Source organism: Alternaria infectoria (genome assembly GCF_024043175.1).
Source record: "Alternaria infectoria strain BMP 0036 chromosome Unknown scaffold_1, whole genome shotgun sequence".
Lineage (NCBI taxonomy): Eukaryota > Fungi > Ascomycota > Dothideomycetes > Pleosporales > Pleosporaceae > Alternaria > Alternaria infectoria.
In genome coordinates this window covers 3,917,811-3,942,552 of record NW_026250690.1, presented here as the reverse complement: position 1 = coordinate 3,942,552, position 24,742 = coordinate 3,917,811, and the positions used below count along the sequence as shown (strand labels likewise).

Genomic DNA, 24,742 nt, shown 5'->3' with positions numbered 1-24,742 from the left:
ACGCTCTTCTCGTGCTAGTGTCCATCCTCCCTGTGGCTCTTCCAGATCGCGAATTCGTAGAACATCCCCGAACCACAGAGGCCAAACAGCAGAGTGACGTGCTAAGAGTTCTTGAATATCCCATACTTCGCCCATGTTTGCTTCAAATGTTACTGGGATCTCGCCTCTGATCATAGATTTGATGATCTCTACAAAGCCTCCACCTACATTGTCGGGGAAGTATTGGTTGAATGTGGTTGCTGCCAATATTGTAGAGCCTTCATCCCAAGTTGCTATCTTTACGACAGCATCGAAAATCTGTTGACTTGTTCGAGGCGAAGGGCCGTGCATGGTAAGCTTGAAAGAGCCTGGCGGCATTCCGAGAGAGGCGAGGGTCTTCGTTTCGCTGATCCAAGCTCCAATTTTCATCATCAGGCCTTCTGCCGCGCGGTCATAGATCTCGATATTACCGTGCTCTATGATGATGGCGCGCCAGATGTCGACCTTCCTCTCAATTCTGATCTGGTTGTTGGCAAGGCAGAATGGAATGAGGCCTCTTGCATGATTGATGGAATTTGGCCTGCTGCACTCATCCTCCAGAATGATGATATTGCGAAGATGCTTGAGATTTGATTCATTGAGGCGCTCGAGGAATCGGATGCATGCCGCAGCAGCAGAGAAGTATGATCGATTTCCTCCCCTTATGTGGATCGCGCTGAAAGGCGCAAATCTCTCGTCCTTGGGTATAAATTCGGCAACCTTATCGAGATCGGCTTGCGTGGGAATCCACCACTCATGGGGCTGCCATTCAAGGACTCGTTGTTGCTGTGCCTTTGATGTGTATTCAGTATCCCGGCTATCAATTTCGACACCTCCCGCTATTGGGCGGTAGATCTTCCTCAGGCCAAGATCGAATTCACTTGCGGTCATGAGCCAGAACTCGGGATCAGCAGACATTATGTCCAATAGATCCCTGATAATGTCCAGGGCTTGGGTTGAGTGCGGATCGTAGTCAATGGGAATCGTGTTATCGACGTCCCACAAGTAGCCGTGGCTTAAGCTGCTGCTTAATTCGCCTCTTCGCTGGAATTCGCTCATCTTCCTGACCGTCGTGCTTTCTGGCCAGCGTTCACACAGCTTTTCCATAATCTCGGAAGTGACCAGAGGATATGACCATTCGAGCATTCGCCGGAGTATCGCGTCTCTCCCGGACAGAAGATAGTATTCGTAAATCTCAGAGTTCATGAGCTGATCAGAAACACTGGGAAGATCGAGCGTCGTAGGGAAAGTTATTGTGTTGGTTCTCAAGGCGATACCATCCATCTCTGCAAAGGTCCTTCTGCAGGCATATTGGAGGCTGAGATTGATGCGCTCGCCACTGTCCATTCGGAGTTTCCCAGAGCTAGAGTCGTAGTGATAGCCGTGTGTCTCTTGGGCGTAATACTCGTATATTTCATCTCGTATCTCTCGTGGAAGGCGGAAGAGGGGAGACTGGTGCTGCTCAAATGCATTCGGTGGTGTTGAGTCCGTTGCCATGATCGCGAGGGTTATCAAGAACGAAGTGCTTGCGGTGAAGGTTTGATGACGATATAGGGAAGCGGCCTCGCAAAGGCTTCAAATGGGTGTCGAAATGTGGTGGTCCGGGATACCGAGAGTTTTTACATAAGGAAACGCGGAAGTCGGTACCAGTCATACTAGTCACAAGGGCGCTGCCGAGGGCGCAACGGCGGAGGCGTACCATGGTACCACGAACCCCAAGAGCGGTATGACGAAAGCCGAGTTCTTTGAGTCGCAGAGGGATCTGTGGTGAAAAGACTGCAGCCTTTCATTCGTACTGTCTAGTCCTCCTCTTCAAGTGACAATTCGTGTCCAGCATGCCTAGTCGCAGTCTTCACATATACGTCTTCGCTGAGTGCAGGCCATTCGCCAACATGGTCGTCCAGGAGCTGGTTGATATCCCACACATGTCCCATATCGGCCTCAACTCTTGCAGGCAGCTCGCCTGTAACCATCTTCTTAACACCATCCGCAAAGCCTCTACGCATTGGGTAGACGACATAATCGGAGCTGGGACCTAATCTATGCTCGAGTACAGTGCAGCCCTCGTCCCAAATGGCAAGCTTGATGAGAAGGTCGCTCAGCCGTTGGCTCGCTCGAGGTGTGGGCCCGTGAAGAACCAAGCGAAAGGATTCGGGCGGCATCCCAAGCCTCTTGAGGAACTTGGTTTCAACGAACCAGGGCGCAATTTCCTCGATTCCGTCTTCTAAACCCATGCGCTCGGACAAGAAGTGCTGGTGAAATACGTCTACTCTCCTCTCAATCCGAAGCTTGAGGTTTTCGCAGCAGAAAGGAATAAGGCCTCTAGCGTGAGTTTGCCTATGTGCCTCGCCTATTTCGTTTTCCTGGATGGTAATATTGCGTAGATGCGTCCGAGTGGCTGGTGGCAAGCGCTCTAAGAATCGAATAGTCACCGCGGTAGCCGAATAGTACGTGTCATCCAGATACCACCCTCGGTCAAAGTCCTCTACTATTGCAGGAGGCCGTGGAAGAAATTCGAAGATCGTGTCAAACTCAGCGCGATCCGGCATTCGCCATGGGTCCGGGCGCCATCCAAGCATCAACGCCTGAACCGTCTGATTTGGGTACTCCAGATCTTCGTGTACAATCCTACCATCTGTGCAAAGTCAGAGAACAGCTCAATTTGACTAGCCGAAGCGTGCCTACTGTCGTTTTCTTCAGACTCTCTGGTATACTCTTTGGAAGTCAACCGCCAGAACTCTGGGTGGGTGGATAGGATTTGCAACAAGTCTTGTAGTAGAGTTGTGTGCGCTGTATAGTCTATACTCCAAACTACGCCTTCATTAAACAGTGTACCGGGGCTGAGCCAGTGAATCCTGTCGCCCATCCTGATGAACGCTTTCTCGATCTGCTCCGCCGCGGTACTATCCGGGTGCAGCTCTCGTAGGCGTTGTATAGCTTCGAGTGTAACCAGAGTATAGGACCACTCGAACATACGTCGGAGAGGTCGTTCTCGTTCACAGAGAAGATGATTCCATAAAAGCGCGTTCGAGCATTCGCTGTCAGGTTCGGGTACTTCGAGCTTTGTACGGAATGTAACCCTGTTCACCTGCAGAGCCAGACCCTCCATCTCGGTCGCAGTCTTCTTGCAAGTGTACTGCAAACTTAAATTGATCGGACGTCCGCTAGCCTGTCGAAGCTTGTCAGACGTGGCATCGTGGTGGTAACCGTCTTCCTCAAGAACATAGTAGTGGTAGACCTCATCGCGCAACTCCCGCGGGAGACGGAAGAGGAGGGATTCGTTTTGTTCGTTCATTTTGGTGAGGCGGTGTTGGTGTTTCGAAGCGTCGCGATGAGGAGGGCGGACAGGTGGTGAAAAGACGTCCAAGCGTACGTCTAGTGGCTGTCGTGCGCTGTCGAAGTGTCGGCCGGTAAAGTTTAATCGATGAGCAGTACAAGCCGACGAATTGTAGTGTGTTTCGAAGCAAGAATTTCCCGAAGAACTTTAGATACTGACCGTAGCAATCCCGCTCGCGCAAATTCACCGTCGGTATTGTTGGCTGTGAGGAGTTGAAGTTGCTAGGCGAAGGGCGCGCGCACATCGAAGGGCGGCATCACTCACTAAAGAACGCGCCCTCCATCTCCATTTTTATCTCGCCTATGAGAGAAGATGGGAACTGTACGCGTATACATACAAGATATACATAAGGGTTGAGCGTGTGAAGCTTGAGGAGCGGTGGTTGGGTGTTCGAGAAGTGAGGCGGGCAGTTTGCCGGCGGCAGGCGGCAGTCGGGTTTCAACCACCCAGCCACCCAACCGGTCATCAAGGAAGTAACGAGCACTTGAGTTTGACAGTGACAGCAACGGTTATCGTCACATAATGGTGCAATCGATCGCTTCATCGACGTTCAAACTTTGCCGCCGATTCCATCCGCCTTCCAGAACGAGGTGAAACAAACGGTAAACTTTACTCAAGGCTCTGCGCAATGTGTTGTAACACGGCCTCTTCAGCTTACTCCCAAACTAAGTTACGATCGCAATCAATCTTCTTAGGATGACAGGTTTCAGCAAAATGACGCGAACCTTAGATTCTGCTCCCGTAGTAAGACAGAACCGAGTTTAATAACGACGTACGCTTCATAAAGTCATTGTCCCGCCGCCATGGGCTAGGCGATGTATCTCAACAAAGACGCTATTGCTTTGACATCATGCTCACAACGACAATCGACGGTAGCGACTTTGAAATGATTTTCTTAGGACGCGGACATCTTTCACACGCTAGTGAGGGTAACAATGTGTGCTCTTTGGAGCAGGATGAAGGCAGTGAATGTCTCGACCTCTTTCGGACCCTTTCTACCGTAATTTTGGGTCAGCAGATGTGCAACCGGACCAAAACAAGGCATCTGAGCCTTCATTCATCTATCAGTTCAGTCCAGAATTGCGATCTCGGGCGAACAAAGGTACTTACACTCTACACTCCCAGCTTAACGCTACTTTCCACCTCAGAACCCTCTACCCCCGCAGTCATGGAGGCCACAACCCACCAGCTGTCAACATATCCTCACCTCATTCCCCTGCCTACCTCAGAGACTAACTACCATCGCCGGCAGCCTAAGATCCGGAGTATGTCTGACGTTGACATACAACGACTCCGACGCTCAGACAGTTTTATGAATCACAACTACCATATCAACACAACACCCACGAGGCCTCGTCGCACAATTTCTGGCTCAACTACACCAGAATCCAAATACCGGCCACACCATAGGAAGGGCGAGTTACGATACGACTTCAGATTCGGCAACGGCTTCGAGCCAAAAGAAGACGCACGCCGCAAACATGCTCGACATAGACGGGATCGAAGCAGCGTCTTCACAGTCGCAAGCGCACACACACTATGCTCGATACCTTCGGAGCCGCCAACCCCTACATCGCCTTCGCAATCTTTCCTAGACCTATACTCACCGTCTCTCCCTCCTTCACCAATCAAGGCTTCACATCCGGCATACGCGACAGCATCTCACTGCACCCTGACGCCGCTAGAACTACAAGACTGCATAGCACACGGTCGTTATTGCCGCATCAAGACATTCCTACTCGACCTTCTCCACCTAGATCTCAAGTCCTCGTCTTCTGCCTCTACCCCGAGGACCTCGATGAGGACGAGCTGCAGTCACAAGTTCCACCATGGACGGTGCAAGAGGTGCGACTTACCCGAAGCTATACTCCCGTACATTGATGGCGGATTGCTAACATCGGGTTTCCATTGCAGGGATTTTGGATGTGAAGAATGTAGTGATAAGCATATGTCAGTTCAGGAAGAAGACTGGGTGGAGCGAACACCATCACCGTTGGATATCTCGGATGAAGCACCGCAGATTGATGTAAGTCTCATACCCTCCTCTCTTTTCCCCGGCGTATCACTAACATGACTCTCCTATAGCCAATCGCTTTCATCCCCATCTCCACCACCCGACCCCATCCTCTTGACACCGGCAGCGACTCCGCATCTACATCGACACCGAGCTCTCATTCCAGCTTCTCCTTCTCCCCATCCCTCTTCGAATCCACGCCACTCCCCCAAGACACCCCAACGAGCCCCTCACCGTCAACAAGTCCAATAAACTACTCCCTCCCCATCCCCTACTACCGACCGTCCCGCCCAACAAGTCCAGCAACACCATCCCGTGCCCGCGTCCCATCCGGCTTCACGGGCTTCACCAGATACATATCTCCAAGAAGCTCCGAAATCAAACCCAGCACCTCAGTCATAGGCGAAAATATCCCCGCAACCGCCGTAGCAATGCTGCAAGCCTCGCCGACTACTATCCACATCCGACAACCTCTTTCAAGGCCTGGCACCGCTATTCAGACTACCCCCTCGCCATCACCTTTATCCACTCCAGTAACTGAGATTGGAGACCCACTCGCGGATACACCGACACCCACTCTCTTCATCCGAAGTTCGCACTCACGGCCTTCCCCATCACCATCGCCTCTATCCACACCGGTGACTGAAAGCGAAAACCCGCTTTCGGATATCACGCCCCAACCCTCGCCTACGACGACTATCATCCGCCATTCCCCATCACCTCTATCCACACCAACAACCGAAATCGAGAACCCCCTTTCATGTATCGACGACTTCCCCCTTTCCACCCACTCCTCCCTCCCCACCACCACCACCACCACCACCAGTCCACCCTCCTCCCCAGACTCCCGCACAACAATCCTCCTCCTCCACCGCGCCCTCTCGACCTCAACCTCCACCAGCCAAACAGACACGCACCTAATCCGGACCGCGCGCCTCGTCCTCGGTCTCGCCGTGCAAAGCGCCGCGGGCCGCATCCCAGCCGACATTGCGGAAAAGGTGTCTGCGCAGCTGTTTCCGGAGGAAGGGCAGGAAGTCATGGGGAAAGAGGAGTTTGAGGCGTTTGTAAAGGAAAGTGTGGAGAGGGGGGAGGTTAGTGCGGTGAGGGGAGCGCAGATATTGGAGTTGGTTGGGGCTAGTACTAGTTGGGTAGGGGATGGGGATGACGATGACGATGAGAGTGTGTAGAGTCGAGGTATTTATTTGATTCGAGGCGTCTGGCTGGGGACAGTTAATTATAGTTGTTATGGGAATACCCGGCGTTGTGCTATTAGAGATACCATTAGAAAGTGGGCGCTGGACGCGAAGATACTTTAGAGACTCGAGAAGAATTTATAATATGTTAATATTGACTCGCTAGACCTCCTTCATGACTCGAAGTCGCGCACTTATTCCTCCCAGGACGCCTTATATGATATCTTGATTCATTCCCAAAACTTACTTTCAATCATCACACCTCCTCATTCTCTGCTCATGCAGTCTAAGACTCTTAACATGGCTCGCTGACAAGTGGTCTAGGATAGCGTCGTTCTACTCGTCCTCCATGCCTTCCAGTAGCGTATGCTCGAGAACGTCGCTCAGCGTCACCATGCCCTTGAGCTTGCTGTTTTCGTCGATGACCACGAAGCGGTGGACGCGCGATCTGCGGATCGTGTCGTATAGAGTGGACATGTTGTCGTTGAGCGAACAGGTGAAGATGCCGGGAAAGTCCTGGGCGTTGTTAGAGGAGTGTAAATAATGAGGATGTAGAGACGTACGTCTGAGCGCTTCAGTAGCGCGTCACCCACTGTAAGGTTCAGGTCGTCGTATACACCGCCCTTGATAAGTGCAATGACGTCGACGGCTTCGAAGACGTTCAGCACGGTACCTGTGGATATTAGCCAAGTTTGCCAAAATCCAACACTACCACCTACCGGCTCTGTCCAAGATGGGTACACTTGATATGCTCTTCTTAACAAGCATGTGGATGACGTCCATGACCGGTGTGTCCATCGATGCAGTCGCGAGATCTTCGTATGTACCGACATTGAGCTCCTTCAGCGGCTTCCGCAGCTTCTGTGTTTCCTTGACGTTCACGGCGATGAACTTCAATATGCGGTATTGGGTGATGACGCTAACGACCATGGTTCTACGTGTCTCGTCATCGCTGTCGACAATGGGTATACGCCGGGCGCGCGACTCGAGCATCTTGCGGCATGCTTCGTATACGGGTCGGTCGGGGTGGATGGATATGGTCTCTATGGGTTTGACGCCCAAAGATCTCTCGATGTCTGTCTGTGTGAGCTTGTGTCCGGTATGTGAAGCCGAGCGCTTACCTCGCAGACTGTTCAGGCGGAACTGGTCGACCCGCGCCAAAGCGTCTGGGTTCTGCCAGTAGTACTGGATGACGTTTATATAGTCCGATGTCGTGAGGAGTCCGGCAAAGGTAGATGACTTGGAATCCCATAGCGGCGCTGAGACGATCCCTACATACAGCGTCAGCTCGTGCTTCCATACACAATGTCCGAGCTCACCGTTCTGGTTCAGTATATTCAGACTCTTCTTCACCAGCAGCGCCGTGTCGAAGACTATCAGGCGATAGCTTATAGGAAGGACATCGTAGCTCGTCCTGGCCTTGAGGAAAGCTCTGATGGTTCTCTAGCTCTTGTCAGCTACCGCAGCGACTGTCCGCGATCCAGACTGCATACCAGGCCGTCCAGTTGCTCGCGGTCAACAGCTGAAAGTTGGCGCGGCTGCTCTTTCGGGGGTAGAGGCGCTCGGGACTGTTGGAGTAGGTCCCTCGGCGTCACAAAGGCGGGTCGCGCATCGCTCGGGAGGGCGTTGGTCGTAGAGTCTGCCGTGTCGACGCCCGACATGATTATCGCGTTGCTCCTCGGAGCCGCATGAGCGTGACTCCAGTGATCCAAGCTTCGGGGGTAGATGCAGCGGGAATGGGGGCTAGTAGACGCAGGATTTCTTGAATGCGGTGAAAGTCGGTGCAGGTAGAGGCCCCACGATCGTCATTAGCGCATCGTGGACCTGGAATGTCAATGCGCAAACACGCGGGGCAAACAGATGTAGCATACAACAGACGGCAAACATGTACGTGTGACAAGCTCGTCTTTACTTGCTTTGCTTTGATTACATTGAAGCGCTCAGTTCTGAGATACGGCTAACCTTAGGGAATGCACCCGAAAGAAACCTGGTCCCAAAGGATCCTCAGGTACGCTAGAAATCATACACTGCCGCCATCTGTCCATGAACATTGCACGCCGCCTGCCTTCCAAGATATTCCCCCATTCATAGTATCCATATGCCAAGTCGTGACCCATCCACACTATGCGTCGTGTTTCCTGGCTGCCTTTGCGGCGTCCAAGTTGAGCTCAGGACCGGGCTCAGCCTCGGCCTCCTCCATGATAATTTCCTGCGCCGCTGCTTCGACTGGTATCTCCGGCTCGCCGATTGACTTCTTCGCTTGGGCCACGATGGCGTCTGCCTCGGTGATGCCGCCCTTCATGGTCGACTGGTCACCGTCCACACCCATCGCGGCGTCGTTCTTGCGCTGCCGAAGAGCCTTGTTGTCGAAGCGAACGACCATACAGGAGAGGTTGTCGGTCGAAAAGCGTGCGAGGGCGTAGTCGACGAGCTTCTTGGAGGCTTCTTGCGGATCGTGAACTTGGCGGACTAGGTCAACGGCTTCCTGGTCGGAACAGACATCCCAGAGCTATAGCTGTTAGCAAATGTCATGAATTTGTGACTGCATTACTTACACCATCGCAAGCGAGAATGAGAAACTCGTCCTGCTCGGCCTGAATCACAGTCTCGGTGGTGTACGGGTGTCCGGTGACCAAGTCCTTCATATAGGCATCGCCCAGTGCTCGTGTGACAGCAAGGACGCCGTTAACGCGGTTGTTGAGAATCAAGCCGCCGGCACTAGCAACACGGCGTCCCTCGTTCTCGTCGCTGCCCTTGTGGTCGTAGGAGAGGCGCAGCGCTCGGCCATTGCGGCAGAGGACAATACGCGCATCACCTACGTTGGCGGTGTACAGCACGCGCTGTCGGCTGGCCTCGTTGCGTAATCTCGCCTCGACTTGCTGTTCAGCTGCGGGCTCCACAGCGGAATCGGTAGCCTCGCCGCCTTCGCCTGCATGCTTGATAGCCGATACAGCCGCGGGTGCGAAGAGCACTGAGCCGGTGGACGATTGCGCATTAGGTACTCGGTCCTCCCACCTCAGAACTGCAATGACCGCGGTACAACCACTGTTCTTCAAAGGAAGCTTCTCCAACTGCTGGTCGACGACGGTGAAGGTCTGATCGAGCAGCTCGGGTATCGGAGTGTTGGGGTTCTTCCGGATTGTCTCTTCCAGGATCAGGTGAAGCTTCTTTCCACACCAGTCAGCAGCGAAGGTTCCGGCGTGTCCGTCGAAGATGGCGAAGTATCCGTTGTCTGTCTCAACTACGGCTTGCGACAGAGGGTCCGACTGAGTGGAGCTGGCGTCGGAGATGGCGCGGGCCTTGTCGGCGGCATACGAGGGCGCTGGGGTGCTCAGGAAGTTGTACAGGTATGCGTGGGTATCCTCCATCGTTCGTCTGCACTTCTTGTTCTTATCCTCTGTGACACCGACGCGGAAGGTAGATCGTGGGCCGGGCGCCGACTCGCCAGCCGAGTTGTTGAGGGAGCCCTGGGGGACACTGAGGGCAGCATCCGACTTGCCCAGCTTCTGCATGGGCGTCTGAGGGGCGGTCTTTTCGGTCATGGTGTTGTTGGTCGTGTTGGTGGGAGAAGAGCCGCCGAGGTGCAGCGACTGTTTCGCGCTCGAGAACATGTCGCGGGCACGCGATACGCCACTACTCCGTCGTTTTCTCTCAGTGGGGGCGGAAGCGTCACTGGGCTTGCGATCTATGGAAGCGGAGCCGTTGCTGGTTGTGTTTGTCGGTGCAGCAGCTGCGTTGTCCGCCGCTGGGGCTGCGGGTTTGGGCGCGTCATTGTTGGCAGGGGTGTCGACGGCGGGACTCTCGTCGTCCTTTGCGTTCCCAAACATCTTCGAGAGCAAGCCTCCCTGGGCGCTCCGACGCCTGTTGCCTGCCAGCTTGGAGGATGGCGCTGGCGTTTGGTGACTGGGTAGTGGCGGCGATGCAGATGGGGCGGCCGAGGCGGCGGCGGATTCGCGGATGAGATAAGCGGGGCTCGAGGGACAAGAATGTAGGAAAGATGTAGACGGATGCAAGGGGAGGAGTCGTGGGAGTCGTCGGTGCTAGGTGTAATGACGTCGAGGGTGTATGGCGGGGCGAGCAGCCGGAAATATCAATTGGCGCAAGAGAAGGCTTGACACTGCGAAAAGATGACAAGGCGCGGGCACGTTCCAGGGTTGAGATTGGACGATCGTCGAGATAGCGTGGGCGGATAGGTAGTGAGTGGCAGCGTGCGCAATGGGAACCCGACTGCTTGTTGTGGAAGTGCGGGGATCAATTGCGCAGGTACTCGACTCACGAAGGCGACCCCGCTAGGTACTACCCAGGTGTGAATGGAGGCGACGGCGCAGGCCAAATACACGGTCCTGTGACTCTGCTATATCAACCAAGGCTAGCATAACCAAAGCAAATCCAGGGTTTTGGGCTGCGGATCAGCACGATCTAGGCTCGCGCGCATGCAGACCGGCGCGTACTGTGGAGCCGGCTTGAATTGACTAACATGTCTATGTACAACCGCCGGCCATGACTATCCCGCAACATGGACAGCGGAAATTTGAGATCTTCAGATCTTCATACGCAGATTGCACTGTCTCTTGACGTGATCAAGAATGAACCCTCTATTCAAGCCGCCGGCCTGATATCTAGCATGCTGACACGGAGCCAAGAATGCTGCGCGGGCATGGCCAAGTTGCTTCTGGTACTAGCCCTTCACCTCACCTTCTCAGGCTGTCCAAGCGTGCCTGGAGGTCGTCGTCATCAGGGTCAGCTCCGCCGCCGCCAACAGCCTGCGCCACCCTAGCTTCAGGTACTGCGTTCTTCTGCAGTCCGCTGGGCGTCTCGCCAAGCTATGCGACGTTAGCGATTGCGGTCTTGGTAGTGAGAGAGTACTCACAGCCTGGCCAAGATCGATGCCTATCTCATCCAAGACCTGGTTGACGACGTCTTCGCTCTCTTCTTCATCTTCCATGCCAGTGGCATCATCGATAGCGTCGTCCATCATCTCCTGCCGCTGGTCCATGATGTCGTTCTCCTTCTCAAACTCCATGGCAATGCGTTGGAGCGCGGGCAGGTTCATCTGCCTGTTCATGCTTCCGAGCAGTGCTGCGCATGTTAGACTAGTCTAGCGAAAAGTTGTAGATGTACTCACTTGTCGCGCCCTTCATAGACTGCATCATCTGCTCGTTACTGCGTACGGTCTGCTCGCATTAGCCATGTCCGTTCCTAGTAGGCATACGCCATACCTGTATCCTGAGCGAAATCGCCTGCAGTTGTGTGCGCATCTGGTAGAACTTCTGGATGTATCTTGCGTACGTTAGCCATGTCCTATCAGCAATGCGACAGCGACTCAGCATACCGCCGTGTGCGCACCAGGTCCTTTGCCTGGATGCGCAGAGGCCCCATCTGCCCATTCTTTGCGCTCTTCTTGATATCTGCGACTAGCTTCTTCTCCTGGTTCTCAAGCTTCACGCGCTCGCGGTCTAGCTCTCGCTGCGTCTTCTCGAGTGCGCGCTGGTGTTTCCGCAACCGTTCCGCCGGCGTCATGCGCTTTCCGAAGGCCCATTCTACGATCTTGCAGGGTTGTCAGCATGGGCTATGTATAAGAGCAGGTATACATACGTTCATGATTGCGACTGGATTGGGCGAGGGTTTCGGAGGATCCTGGGGTAGACTTGGAGATGTGGGTGCGGCGGGCAGCGCGATACGACCGACCACTTCGTTCAGATTACAAGACTAGAGGAAGAGACCAGCTCTGAACAGGCGAGTGTTTGTGCAGGAAGAGGCAGAGACGTCAAGTTGCAAAAGTGGCTGCCTTGCCCGATTATGTCATTTGATGTTCGGCCGGGTTGAGGCGTGGAGGGCAAGATACGCAGACGCAGGTATGGCGATGCCGAGCCTCGAGGGAATTATCTACCACTTGCCCACCTTTGAGCAAGCGCAATTCTAGTACACCAATTCACCCAAAGTATTCACGCATTGCACAGCGCCCAGCCAGACGTGCAAAGGTTGTCGTGAAATAGCTGCACACGTGTATGCCGCGGCAGTGCCCTGGTGGGCGTGTAGCTGTCACGACAGCCAATCCCTGCTTGGGTGCGAGGTGGCGTGTGCACACCAACTCTGACGTTGTCTCAGCATATTCTTTCTCGACACCGCCTCTCTCCACAACTTCACACCCGCCCCTCCGCATCTATCACGACATGCGCCCCTCCTCATAGCGCAACCACCCGAACCACCTCGATGAATCCCGATCGACGCAACGGCCGCCCCTCCTCGCCCGGCGAGTCCTCCAGCAGCGGCCGCCGTGGCCAATCCGACGACTTCGTCCCGCGCCGGAATGCTGGACCCGGATACATGACGGTCGGCGGCGGCAGCACCACGAGCGACGCCGCCGCCCGCCTCGTCTCGATGCTCGACGAGGACTCTGGCTACGGCGGAAGTATGCAAGACGGCGAAGGCAGCGGCATGAATTGGCGGTCTAACATTGGCGAAGACAGGCCATCACCGATGCTGTCTGCCGGGTCAGGGAACGCCGAACACGAACGCCAGCGCAGCCATGTCCTGCAACTGCGCTACAACCAGAACAAGAACGCCCTCGGCCGCGCCATTGCTGGCACCATCGAGACGCTGAAGAGTTTCCAAGAGATGAACCTGAAATGGCCGGCCCACTACCCCTCGGTCCAGGTGGCAGAAAAGCAAAAAGCACATCTCCGCAACGAATCACGGCCCGGCCTGCAGCACACACAGTCGGCCATGGGCAACTTCGACCCCGACATGCGCTCCCCCGAACGACCGCGCGGACCCCGCCGAGCGGGCACGACGATTGGAGACGACTTCGGCGAATCGAGCTCAGCCGCCGAACAGAAACGCAAGGAGGAGCCCAGACTGGTCACGCCACAGCTGGCCCACGACTTCTCCGTCCTGAAGTTGGAATTGCGCATGGGAGGCCGGAACCAGACAGACCTGGTACACTCGCTCGAGAAGAACTCGGTTGCCTCTCTCCTCGACGGACAGATCCAGCAGAGCATACGCCACCTCTTCTCTCTCAAAGAGCGTATCGAGGACACATCGAGCAAGGTCCTGGTCACCGGAGATCTCAACGCCGGAAAGTCAACCTTCTGCAACGCCCTCCTCCGACGCAAGGTCCTCCCCGAAGACCAGCAGCCCTGCACAAGCATATTCTGCGAGGTGCTTGACTTCAGAGAGAACGGCGGAGTCGAAGAGGTCCACGCGATTCCCATCGGCTCGACATACAACCGCAACGACGAGAGCACCTATGTTGTATTCGACTTGAAGGACCTTGAGAAGATCGTCATTGACAACGACCACTTCTCACAATGCAAGATCTACGTCAAGGACATCCGGGACGTGGATGAATCTCTTCTCAACAACGGAGTCGTCGACATCGCTCTCATCGACGCCCCGGGTCTGAACGCCGACTCTTTGAAGACAACCGCCGTTTTCGCTCGCCAAGAAGAGATTGACGTTGTCGTCTTCGTCGTTTCTGCCGCCAACCACTTCACCGAGTCCGCCAAGAACTTCATCTTCACCGCTGCGCGAGAGAAGGCATACATGTTCATGGTGGTCAACGGCTTCGACACCATCCGCGATCAGAACCGTTGCCAGGAAATGATCCTGAAGCAAGTCGCCAATCTCAGTCCCGCCACATTCAAGGAGTCCAGCGAACTGGTGCATTTCGTCTCCAGTAACGCCATTCCCATGGGTGGAGGAGGGAGCCCCCCGGATGACGACGGCGATGATGACCCCTCTGACAAAGGAAAGGGCAAGGAAGCAGAGAAGCAGCGCGACTTTGCTGATCTCGAGGCCTCGTTGCGACGTTTCGTATTGGAGAAGAGGGCGCGATCCAAGCTGGCACCCGCCAAGACCTATCTCCTCAACGTGCTAGGAGACATGAACAACCTTGCCACTGTCAACCGCGATGTCTCCCAGAGCGAATTGGACCGTGTCACCAAGGAGATCCAGGCGCTCGAGCCCGAGTTCGAAGAGTCAAAGAAGTCACGGACAGAAGCTGGAGAGGCAGTTGATCGTATGGTCGAAGACACAACATCAGATGTCTATGGCCACACCCGGGACACGCTCAACAACTCTATCGCTAGGGTGGCAGAGCAGGATCTTGGCATCGAATACCCTGGCCTTTTCTCAGCCTACCAGTACGCCGAGGATATCAGAGACTCCATGCTCCACGAGATCACCGAAGCGGTTCGCTTGTGCGAAGAACATGCACGAACCCAAGCGGTACAAGGCTACAACGGCATTAAGAACTTGGGTGTTTTACATCTTGGTAACAACCTGTATGCCGATGTCATGTTCCGCCCAGAGAGGATGTTTAGGAAGTCAGTGCACGCTCTCGCGCGCCAAGTGGACATCGACATCGACCTATGGGACTTCTTCGATGTCGCCAGTCTATGGGAACGACAAGAGAAGGCTGCCGGGGCTGGTATGGCCATGACTGTTGCCGGTGTAGTAGGTGGCAGGTTAGTCGGCGGCGTCGGCTGGCTAGACGGTGCCCTTGGTGCTGCAAAGGTCATGGGTACGAGCAACATGAGGAGACTGATCATTCCCGGTCTCATCGCTGGTGGTAAGCACATCCTTTCGCTGTTATTCGACCTGTACTAACGTCTATAGTTGCTCTCGGAGTATCATACGTCTTGGCTTCCGTGCCCAAGTCGCTACCTCACCGTCTCAGTGCAAAGCTATCTCAACAACTTTCAGCGATCGACTACACACACTCCAACGCCCTTCGCATCAGCTCCGAGGTTCGCCGTGCACTCAAGGGCCCTGCTAACGATGTCCGCATCGGCCTGCAGAGGAACGTCGAGAAGCTCCAGCTGCAGAAGGAGGAGACAACGAAGCTCAAGGCGGAAACCGAAATCGCTCGCAAGTACTTCGGCAACCTCGTCCGCAGCAGCAATGACCTGCGCCAGACGGTCCAGCGTGTTGACCTGGAGGCTGCGCCACCAGCGATTAGCAGCCCGATGCAGTAGATGTTGTTATGCCCTTATGCTATTTGAAAGAGTCACGGCTTACGCGTACGAAGAAAAGGATCAGCATGGAGGCGTTTGCAGGTGTTTAGGATAGGCCATGATGAAGTAATCTTGCCCGCTTTCTCGGTGTACATAGAATTGACCCAATACCCCTCTTGCCCTTTGGCCGAAATCGATAGATAGATACATCCAAACTCTGAACATGTGAAATGATGATAATTGTGAGAGCTACCTTTTGCCAAGCTGTCGTGCGTGGACCCTATACGTTGATAGCAGACACGCGTTAGTCGAGACCTCGGATCTGCGCACGTCATCCGTCCAACGCTACCTACCGTTGCATTCCCGCCTGCCTGCATCCACCCGCTCCATGGCGGCTCATGCACGACCGAAGCCGCCCTGATGGAAACTAGAAGAGACCCCCGATCTTTTCTCTTCTTTATAATCCTGCTGCTGCTCATCAACTCGCCCGAACAGCAACAGCCAACCTTCAATGCGCGCACCCGTTACCGAGAGCTCATCGAGCGCGAATACTACCAACTCGATATCCTGAATCGGACGCGATACGGCGATTTCAACCCAAGGAAGGACAGGTGGCTCAATGTCACTGGGCTGCGGGATGAGGATGGCTTTGCGTGGGACTTGCTGGACCCAGTGAGGCAGAAGGCAAAGGCGCAGTCTGAGCGACTACTGGGAGATGGATGGAAGGGCATGCTGGATGGACCACTGCAGGAGGGGGAAGCTGGCATGCCGGTATACAAGAACCTGTCTGGTTACGTGCAGGGAGAATGGACGCGCTCGCCTCTGAGTCGCATACGGCATCCCAGCGACATGGGCAACGCCTCAGCCATACCCGACGATCCCTTCGGAAACATGGCGGTATACGACAGGAACCTGACTGGTGCAGGTGGACCGTTGCGGATACACGTCACAGAGCTGGAAGATAGAATGCGGAGGAATGCGAACAAGACTATATCTGAGATCAGCGCGAAAGTGGTAATCGGAGACAAAGACAGCTTTGGGGGGAATTGGTGGGAGTTCGTGGCACACGGCGTTCATTTTTTGAAGAGTGGAACTGCTGTTCTGACGACTACGAGTGATCGGTTCGCGGGCATCTTCGCTTTGCCTCATCTGCAGGTTACTCCTTACTTCTACTCGACGTCCCAGGAGTTCCTCAATTGGACGATACGCGAAGCTATAGAACGGCAAGAGAAGAGAGCTTTCCCGAACTGGAACCCCTGGACATCCGCTGCGGAGGGCAACAATGAAGGCATGTTTCAAGGGCACCACTGCGAGTTCGTCTTGTATCTACAAGAGTTTCCAAGTCAATCCAACGTCGACATGGACTGGCTCGAGCACGAGCTCCGCTTTCCTACTGGCGCTCCTATCCCACACGATATCCCTCATGCCATGTCCATGGTGGGCTTCTCTCCAGATTGTGGTTTCGTGATTGAGTCAAAAGGTCCTCCAGACTTCCCCCCATCAGAAGCCATGCACCTGGTTGGATCCAAGACAGAAGATTTCAATGTGCGCGCGAGACACGGCATCCTCGCTTTTGCCATCAGTCTTGCGTTCCAACTTTCCTTCACTCTTAAGCAGATGAAAGAGACCGCAACGCCGTCCATGCGCAGCCGGGTCAGCTTCTATACTATTGCTATGATGGCCCTTGGAGATGGCTTCACATTCTTGATTCTCATCTTCATGTACTTCTTCCTCGGTACGGCACAGTTGGCGCTCTACAGTATTGCGTTCATAGCGCTTTTCTCTGTACTGACCCATCTTCGCTTCTTGATGGATATCTGGTCTGTGCAAGCAGCGGAGAGAGCCCGTCAGGAGCGACAACGAAGTCCAGCAACTACTACTACGACCCCAACTCCGGCTCCTGAGCCTGCAGCTCCAACACCGCCCACCGATGGCGGTTTACCTTTGCCAGCTACTGCCGCTCGACCGCCACGTCCACCTACTCCCATCATCATCGCACCAGACCAGGACGACCCCGACGAAGACCTCACTCCGAGCCCAAATAATACGCCCACTCCAGGCGGCGCTACGACAACGAATGCGAATCCCCGGGCCGAGCTTGGTGCACTGTACAGCCGCTTTTGCCTCATGCTCATCGTTCTGTTCTTTGTAACTATACACTTCGGGACAGCTCGCACGACGTATCGCGCGATTTACTTCGACGTCATCACCTTCATCTACCTCTCGTTCTGGGCACCGCAGATCTACCGGAACATCATGCGCAACTGCCGGCGAGCACTGCGCTGGGACTACGTTGTAGGAACGAGCGTGGCCCGCATCGCACCTGTAGCGTACTTTTACATGAAAGAAGACAACGTACTGTTTTCAAGAACAGACTGGAGAGCAATGGGTTTCCTGGCAGGGTGGGTGTGGATTCAAGTGGTAGTGTTGGTGAGCCAGGAAATGTTAGGTCCACGCTTCTTCATCAGAGACGGATGGGCACCCCCCGCATACGATTACCACCCCATTCTGCGCGAAGACGAAGAAGGCGCAACAATGCCCCTCAACATCACCACCTCCACAGACTCACCCACCACAATCGACGCCTCTGTCCCCGAGAGCGAATCGTCCAAAGCCTCAGGTGAATCCAAATCGAAAGGCAAAAAAGTATTCGACTGCAGTATCTGCGCCAACGACATCGAAGTCCCTGTCATACCCGCAGGCGCTGATGAGAGCAGCGTGGCTGGCATGGGCGGGACGAGTATGATTCTACAGAGAAGGCAGTACATGGTTACGCCTTGTCGGCACATATTCCATACTGGGTGTTTGGAAGGGTGGATGCGATATCGACTTATGTGTCCGAATTGCAGAGAAAGCTTACCGCCGCTGTAGACGAGATAGGTTGAATACAGTAATATTCTTTGCATTTTGCATCAGCATCATCAGGAGAGGATCTTGGGATCAGCATGCATACCTGATGATGTAGGTGACGCATGTCTCACTGTCCGCGTAAACAAGTGGATCTTATACCTGTTAGTGCGAATGCCAGCTCCACTTTCCGCAGTGGCAGCAGCAGCGCAACGGTAACTGCCACAAGCTCCAGGGGTTTGCACGTGGTTCCATGCCAGCGCGCAGTCGCCAAAATGCGACAACTAAAACTAGATACATCGTACATTCACATCGCCACTTTCTATGTCAATTCCGTGTATATCAGTGACTCCAAGGTGTGCGGCAGTTATTATTAGCACGTCTACGCCACAGATCGCCGCTTAGACGCTAGGTTGTAGGGTACAGCATCCTTTACCGGTTCCACAGCTGGGGCTGAGTTGCGCATCACTCGCTTTCTGAGCCCCCGGTCGGCCTCTGCATACGCAAACCGCAACCCTCAGCCTCTCGTTTCCTACATTCGCTTCGTTGCTGCATTGTGTGCTGGCGTTGGTCATATAACAGCGGGTGCCTGAGTTTTTGGATTAACGTGTTCTTCTTGTTCCTCTTTCGTGTTTCCGAGACGCCGAAGGAACCCCTGGACTTACACAAGGCTTGCGCGAGGCTTGTTCCGGAGACGACGAGTCGTCGCACGCCCCCCAGCTTAAGCAAGGCCAAACCCTTCGTCTACCCCACAACTTCATTGTTCGACAGAGTCGACCTCGCCTGTATTGCGCCCTTCGACACGACGTACACCTGCTACTGTTGCGCATCACGTTGTGTACCTTTGCGCCTTCCTAACACCACCACAAGTGCCTGCCCACCATGGCGGCCAACGACTACTACGGCAACACCCAAGGGCAGTCGCATGACAGGAACGATGGGCCTCTGCCACCGATACCCAGCAATCACACGCAACATTCCATTTCGCCCGTCAGCACGCCCTTTGGCGACCGGCCCTACCCAACCCAAACCGCAAGCAGCGGAGCCCTCGGCGGCTACCCCATCGATACATCGTATTCAAATACCTCGTACCAACCTCCCACACAATATAGCTCGACGGCACACATCAACGACCCGTACGCGCGGCAACCAGACCCGTTTGCCGACCAGAACGCAATACCGCTTCAGAACCAACCGAAGATGGATGGCAGCAGTCCGACGCGGTATAACGGTGACCCAGAGTACTATGGCATGGGCGTAGAACCGAGGCGGAGAAAGAGCAAAAAGAAGAAAGGCATGTTTAGTGGACGGGTGACGTGGGTTGTGTATATCCTTACTGCGGTGCAAGTCGGTGTATTCGTGGGAGAACTGATCAAGAATGGTACGTCTGGCGTCTGTCAGTATAGGAAACAGACTAACACCCCCCAGGCATGTTAACAGGCAGCCCCATCCAAACGAAACCCAACTTCAACATCATGATCGGCCCCTCGCCCTACGTCCTCATCAACATGGGCGCGCGCTTCACACCCTGCATGCACAACATCAAGCGCGTCATCGAAGCGCAGCCAGGCCCCGTCGTAGACTGGCCGTGCCCCAACACGACGACCCTCACAGACAACAAATGCACCCTCGCCGAACTCTGCGGCATGGGCAGCGGCGTCCCCGACCAAACCTCCGTCACAGACTTCAAAGACCGCAGCCATGAACCCAACCAATGGTGGCGCTTCATCACACCCATCTTCCTCCACGCAGGACTTATTCACATCGGCTTCAACATGCTCCTCCAGTGGACACTAGGCCGCGACATGGAGAAGGAAATCGGTCCCCTCCGCTTCGCCCTCGTATACTTCTCCGCTGGCATCTTCGGTTTCGTCCTAGGTGGCAACTACGCCCCCGACGGCATTACCTCCGTCGGCGCATCTGGATCCCTTTTCGGCGTCCTCGCTCTCACCATGCTGGATTTACTGTACAACTGGTCTACACGCCGCAGCCCCGTCAAAGACCTCCTCTTCCTCCTCCTCGACATGGCCATCGCTTTCGTCATCGGTCTACTCCCCGGTCTGGATAATTTCTCCCACATCGGCGGCTTCCTCATGGGCATCGTACTGGGTATCTGCATTATCCATTCTCCCGAATCGCTGCGCGCACGCACGGGCCAGAGTGAACCCCCGTATGCGACGGTGGATACGGCACCGCTAGCCCATTCCGCATCGCTCGGTGCGGACGGAGATGAGGGAAGTAAACCAAAGACTAGCAATAGCAAGATTACGGCGTTTGCGAAGCAGCCCGTGGGCTTCTTCAAGGGGAGGAAGCCGCTCTGGTGGGCGTGGTGGCTTGTCCGTGCGGGCGGGCTGGTGGCGGTGTTTATCGGATTTATTCTGCTGCTGCGGAACTTTTACGAGTGGCGGAATACGTGTAGTTGGTGTAAACATTTGAGCTGTTTGGTAAGTCCCCGCTTCTCCCCAGGCACATATTTGGTGCTATACGTTGGAGAGTATGTTATGCTAACGATATCTCAGCCAATTACGACGAACGGAGTCTCATGGTGCGACATGGGAAGCCTCAATCTTACGACGACGGACGCGCCGAGTAAGAGGAGTTTGAATCCAAGTCATTTGCCTAATATGATGGCGGAGATGGCCGTGGGACGGATTATGTAGATGCGGAAAGTGGGTAGCTGAGATAAAGATGAGATGTGAATTTTGTGGTTTACAATCAACGGCCTCTGCATTCAGAATTGATGGAGCATAGATACCAAAGATTCAATTTTCACGTCAACCAAGAAAAACGCTGAACAGGACTGCAGCCTACATTAACCTGAAAGCATACAAGATAGGTGGCCTGGCGTCGGTGTAGGCTACAGACCTGTTTAGGTTTTTTCTTGTATGAGATGCTTTGGAAAACTGCATTTTTGTGTTGCCAAGTTGGGTACATTTTTCTCTACATACCATCATGATTGATCGACCCGGGAGAGCACAGAAAAGCACTCCGATCAGGAGAAATGAAATCTAGTGCCACCGTGATATTGCCATGTGCAATCCACCAGATACCGACTAGTCCCTGAGTTAATCAATCTCGTCTCAGGGTTTTCGTCACCAAAGTCACACACATAAACTCCATCTCATCCCTACCGCACCACCATCACCTCACTTCACCACCGCGATCCCCCGCCCATGCCCCCAATCGTCACACCCTGCCTAACCGGATTCTTCCAATCCGGGGGCGTCGTAACCTCATACTGGAGATAGCTCGCAACCGGCGGCTTGTACAGCTCCATATGGCCCGTCTCCGAGTTCTGGATCATAACAGAACGCGTATTAAGGTGATCAGGCCGAATCTTCTCCTCGACACCCAGGAAGCCCCCAGACATACGGTCGAGGAAGATGGCGAAGTTGTCCGTCTGGTTGATATTGCAGCGGGCACCACGCGACTCGCAGTGCGCCATGAGTGCAGTGGCGTGTTTGAAGTATTTGAGGCACTTGGGGCATTTCATGCGGGTTATGCGGTGATCGCCTAGGATGTGCGTGTTTAGGTCGCTGGGTATGGGGAAAGACTGTCTGGGGAAGGGTTAGCAAGGCAAGAGGGCTAAGGATGGGATGATGGACTTACTCGCAGATGAAGGGACAGAAGTACTTGCTGACGATGGGGTCGTAGAACCGGTCGGGGTTCCAGTCGTCACTCATAGGATCCCAGAAACGATCGCTGAGGAGGTTGGGACCGTGCTCCTTTTCCATGGTTTCGTCGTGGGCGGAGATGGAGAAGTCGCTGGGAGGAGCCTTGGGCTTAGCGTTGGGGAACAGGACAGAGCTTGTTGTTTTGCCCTTGCGGGAGCCCCAGACCTTGGTCTGGCGACTGGATGATTGGGTGTTTGAGCTTTGAACGGCGGAGCCTTCATGGATAGAAGAGCAACTCTGACCTTGATGAGAGTGTCCGGGAAGAGAACCAGTACGTGCAGGATAGCCAGTGACGACAGGAGATCCAACGGCTGTTGAACAATCGGAGTCATTGCCAGCATCTCCGTTAAGAGAGATGCCACCCATCATCGGCGCGATTGCCGCGTCTACGTCCGGAATGGACTTGGCCTGAGAGGGAAGAGGAGGGTACCGGCCATAGAAGACTGGGGGATCCTCATCTTCGGATTTCTCCGGCTTGATCGCCTCGTACTGGACGTCTCCTATCTCATGCTCGTCGTCGAGAGGATCGTCGTCAAGTGAAACCCCAGTCCTCCGAACATCATCGTCGATGGCTGCCTCGTACTTGGACGTCTTCTGCAGGAAGCGAGTCAATTGCTGGCCGTCCTTCAACAAGTCTGTAATCAGATGTTTGTGAACAATGTGGCCTTGAAACTGGGCTGCGGAAATGACGTCGCAGTGGCCGAACTCAAGATGCTCGATGAAGAGGCATGCGCGGTAGAAAGACTTCTGGCAGCCAATGCACGTGAGCTTCTGGTTGACCTTGTGATTGAGCTCAATATGGCGCTTCAGGCCTGACTTGCTCTTGAACTCGTCACCGCAGACACGGCATGCCAGGTTGTGCTCTTCTGGACGCGTGATCTTGTGCATGGCGTAGTCCTCGAAAGTATCGAAGTCTTCATCACACTTGTGACAGTACTCGTGTTCATCAGTGTTCTTCTTATGATTCTTCATGATCTTCTCTGTCTCGAAAGACATGTTGCAGTCTTTGTAGGTACACTTGACGCGTCGGATTGGCTCAAGTGTGGCTGGCATCTTGGCTTCGTGGTCGTGATCGACTCTCGTGAGTTCGTGGGGGTGGTTCTTGGAGGTACGAGCGTGACTCGTTTCTACTATGTGCGGAGTTAGTCAGAAGGCAATCAAAGACCGCGGCATTAGAGCTGCGCTCACCTGCGCGTGCGAACAATGTGGGTTGTCGCCTTGGTTACGCTGGTTTGATGGGCAGCCCTGGGTGTATAGTAGTACCAGTAAAGGTGACGTAAGTGCGCAGCCGTCAAAGCTTCTCTGCTGTGAGGACGAGCAGCGTGCCGCAAGATATGGGTAAAGGATTGTGTGTTGACTGAGCCGTTTCCCAGGTGTGAGAGACGTTTGTTTTGGTCGACCGTGTGCTGAAGGAAGAAATTGGTCGTGGCCGAGCGGATGCAGAAAAGATGGTGGTGTTGGAAGGATGGATTCCTCTAGCTCGAGGTGTTTATGTAGCGAGGGGAAAGCTAGGGGGGTGAGGATGAGTTAGGCAAGCATGGCAGGTGAGGGAGATTATGGGCAAGAGCGGTGGGTTTGCGCTCTCACCTAGGAAGCTGTTCCATAGATCAACAACAACCCCACCATGGACAACAAGCATGGATCCCACGGCAAGAACCGCAGCACTCCAAATACGATGCGACAATTGAATAGAACAAGTAGCAATGACTAGAGGTATTGATACGAAGAATCACAATGACAAGAGACTATACTTGGCATGGATCACATCTTTGGTTGCTATTACGATGCGACTAGAATCGCGAATATGGTAGCCTAGAACTCTGTCAGTAGCCTTCAAAGATACATGAACTATCACATACCATTTGCCCCTCAGCGTGATCTTGGCCCACTCGCCCTTGTCATCCGTCTCCTTCTCTACCTTTGTGCTGAACGAGATCGCACTCATGATGCCATCACCAAACTTCTCGTGCATAACCGCCTTGTACGCCTGTCCATAGTTCTGCACAATCTCGTATAGGCGGTAGATGGTCGGGTCCTTTGGTGGCATGTCGAGCGTGCTGCCTCGGTTAGGGAAGCCTCCAAGCTGCGATTCGAGCAGCCCAGCGTCAATCTCTAGAATTTCAGACAGCTTCTTGATATCCTCAGCGGATGCCATGGCTTGACCGTAAAAGAGAGCGGCGATTGCTACTTCATCGCGCCCGACGTGCTTTGCGATGGCTTCGAAAGATAGGTTCTTCTTCTTCTTTGCTTCGAAGAGGGTCGGGGAGGAGGGAGGCAGGCGCGGGATGAGCTCTTCCTATGCGATTGGTAGCGTCGCCCGACAAACATTCGTTCTCTCCTTACGTTCAAAGTAGCAATTGGGTGTTGCGCCATAGCGATAGGCGTTGAGTGGAAGCAACGGGTAGCTGCGAGAGGGACAGCAGGTCGTACAGATCCAAATGTGCGAGAGGCCAACCTGGCAGAAAGCGCAAGACGAGATGAGAGAGCCATTGCGAAAGATATAGCAGATTGAGGAGACGGCTATGTCAACGATGTTGTGTAACGGCGTGGGCAGATAAGAAGAGGAGCTCTCAAGCAGCCGATGATACAAGGGTACGTCATCCATGTGCGTCCAGGTCTGCCGCATCTCCATGCGGCCCACAAGTTGTGTGGACTCTTGAGCGGGCGCTTTGTACCATCTAGGAAAGCTCTACTACAGTTCT

At 54.3% G+C, this 24,742-nt stretch overlaps 7 protein-coding genes across 7 annotated transcripts; 3 read left to right on the top strand and 4 right to left on the bottom strand.

Annotated features, from left to right (window-relative positions):
* Window positions 1–1,817: 1,817 nt before the first annotated feature.
* On the bottom strand, window positions 1,818–3,313 carry J4E92_001314 (uncharacterized protein; the record flags this gene model as incomplete). The annotated part of the gene is made up of 2 exons (XM_051492726.1): window positions 1,818–2,653; window positions 2,704–3,313. 2 exons carry the CDS (start codon window positions 3,311–3,313, stop codon window positions 1,818–1,820), a joined length of 1,446 nt encoding a protein of 481 aa, XP_051358238.1.
* Window positions 3,314–6,898: 3,585 nt separating this feature from the next.
* J4E92_001313 (uncharacterized protein) lies at window positions 6,899–8,223 on the bottom strand (the record flags this gene model as incomplete). The annotated part of the gene is made up of 6 exons (XM_051492725.1): window positions 6,899–7,078; window positions 7,126–7,235; window positions 7,282–7,638; window positions 7,684–7,833; window positions 7,882–8,005; window positions 8,056–8,223. The coding sequence occupies 6 exons, from the start codon at window positions 8,221–8,223 to the stop codon at window positions 6,899–6,901; spliced, it is 1,089 nt and encodes a 362-aa protein (XP_051358237.1).
* Window positions 8,224–8,684: 461 nt separating this feature from the next.
* On the bottom strand, window positions 8,685–12,163 carry J4E92_001312 (uncharacterized protein; the record flags this gene model as incomplete). Its single annotated transcript, XM_051492724.1, has 8 exons — window positions 8,685–9,071; window positions 9,118–10,534; window positions 11,258–11,385; window positions 11,433–11,641; window positions 11,688–11,736; window positions 11,782–11,842; window positions 11,895–12,109; window positions 12,158–12,163. 8 exons carry the CDS (start codon window positions 12,161–12,163, stop codon window positions 8,685–8,687), a joined length of 2,472 nt encoding a protein of 823 aa, XP_051358236.1.
* A 612-nt stretch (window positions 12,164–12,775) lies between these two features.
* J4E92_001311 (uncharacterized protein) lies at window positions 12,776–15,540 on the top strand (the record flags this gene model as incomplete). The annotated part of the gene is made up of 2 exons (XM_051492723.1): window positions 12,776–15,134; window positions 15,182–15,540. 2 exons carry the CDS (start codon window positions 12,776–12,778, stop codon window positions 15,538–15,540), a joined length of 2,718 nt encoding a protein of 905 aa, XP_051358235.1.
* A 100-nt stretch (window positions 15,541–15,640) lies between these two features.
* Window positions 15,641–18,390, top strand: J4E92_001310 (uncharacterized protein; the record flags this gene model as incomplete). Its single annotated transcript, XM_051492722.1, has 2 exons — window positions 15,641–15,645; window positions 15,828–18,390. The coding sequence occupies 2 exons, from the start codon at window positions 15,641–15,643 to the stop codon at window positions 18,388–18,390; spliced, it is 2,568 nt and encodes an 855-aa protein (XP_051358234.1).
* An 858-nt stretch (window positions 18,391–19,248) lies between these two features.
* Window positions 19,249–21,026, top strand: J4E92_001309 (uncharacterized protein; the record flags this gene model as incomplete). The annotated part of the gene is made up of 2 exons (XM_051492721.1): window positions 19,249–19,747; window positions 19,795–21,026. The coding sequence occupies 2 exons, from the start codon at window positions 19,249–19,251 to the stop codon at window positions 21,024–21,026; spliced, it is 1,731 nt and encodes a 576-aa protein (XP_051358233.1).
* A 491-nt stretch (window positions 21,027–21,517) lies between these two features.
* Window positions 21,518–24,413, bottom strand: J4E92_001308 (uncharacterized protein; the record flags this gene model as incomplete). The annotated part of the gene is made up of 4 exons (XM_051492720.1): window positions 21,518–21,923; window positions 21,976–23,160; window positions 23,900–24,336; window positions 24,384–24,413. 4 exons carry the CDS (start codon window positions 24,411–24,413, stop codon window positions 21,518–21,520), a joined length of 2,058 nt encoding a protein of 685 aa, XP_051358232.1.
* Between the last annotated feature and the right edge of the window lie 329 nt (window positions 24,414–24,742).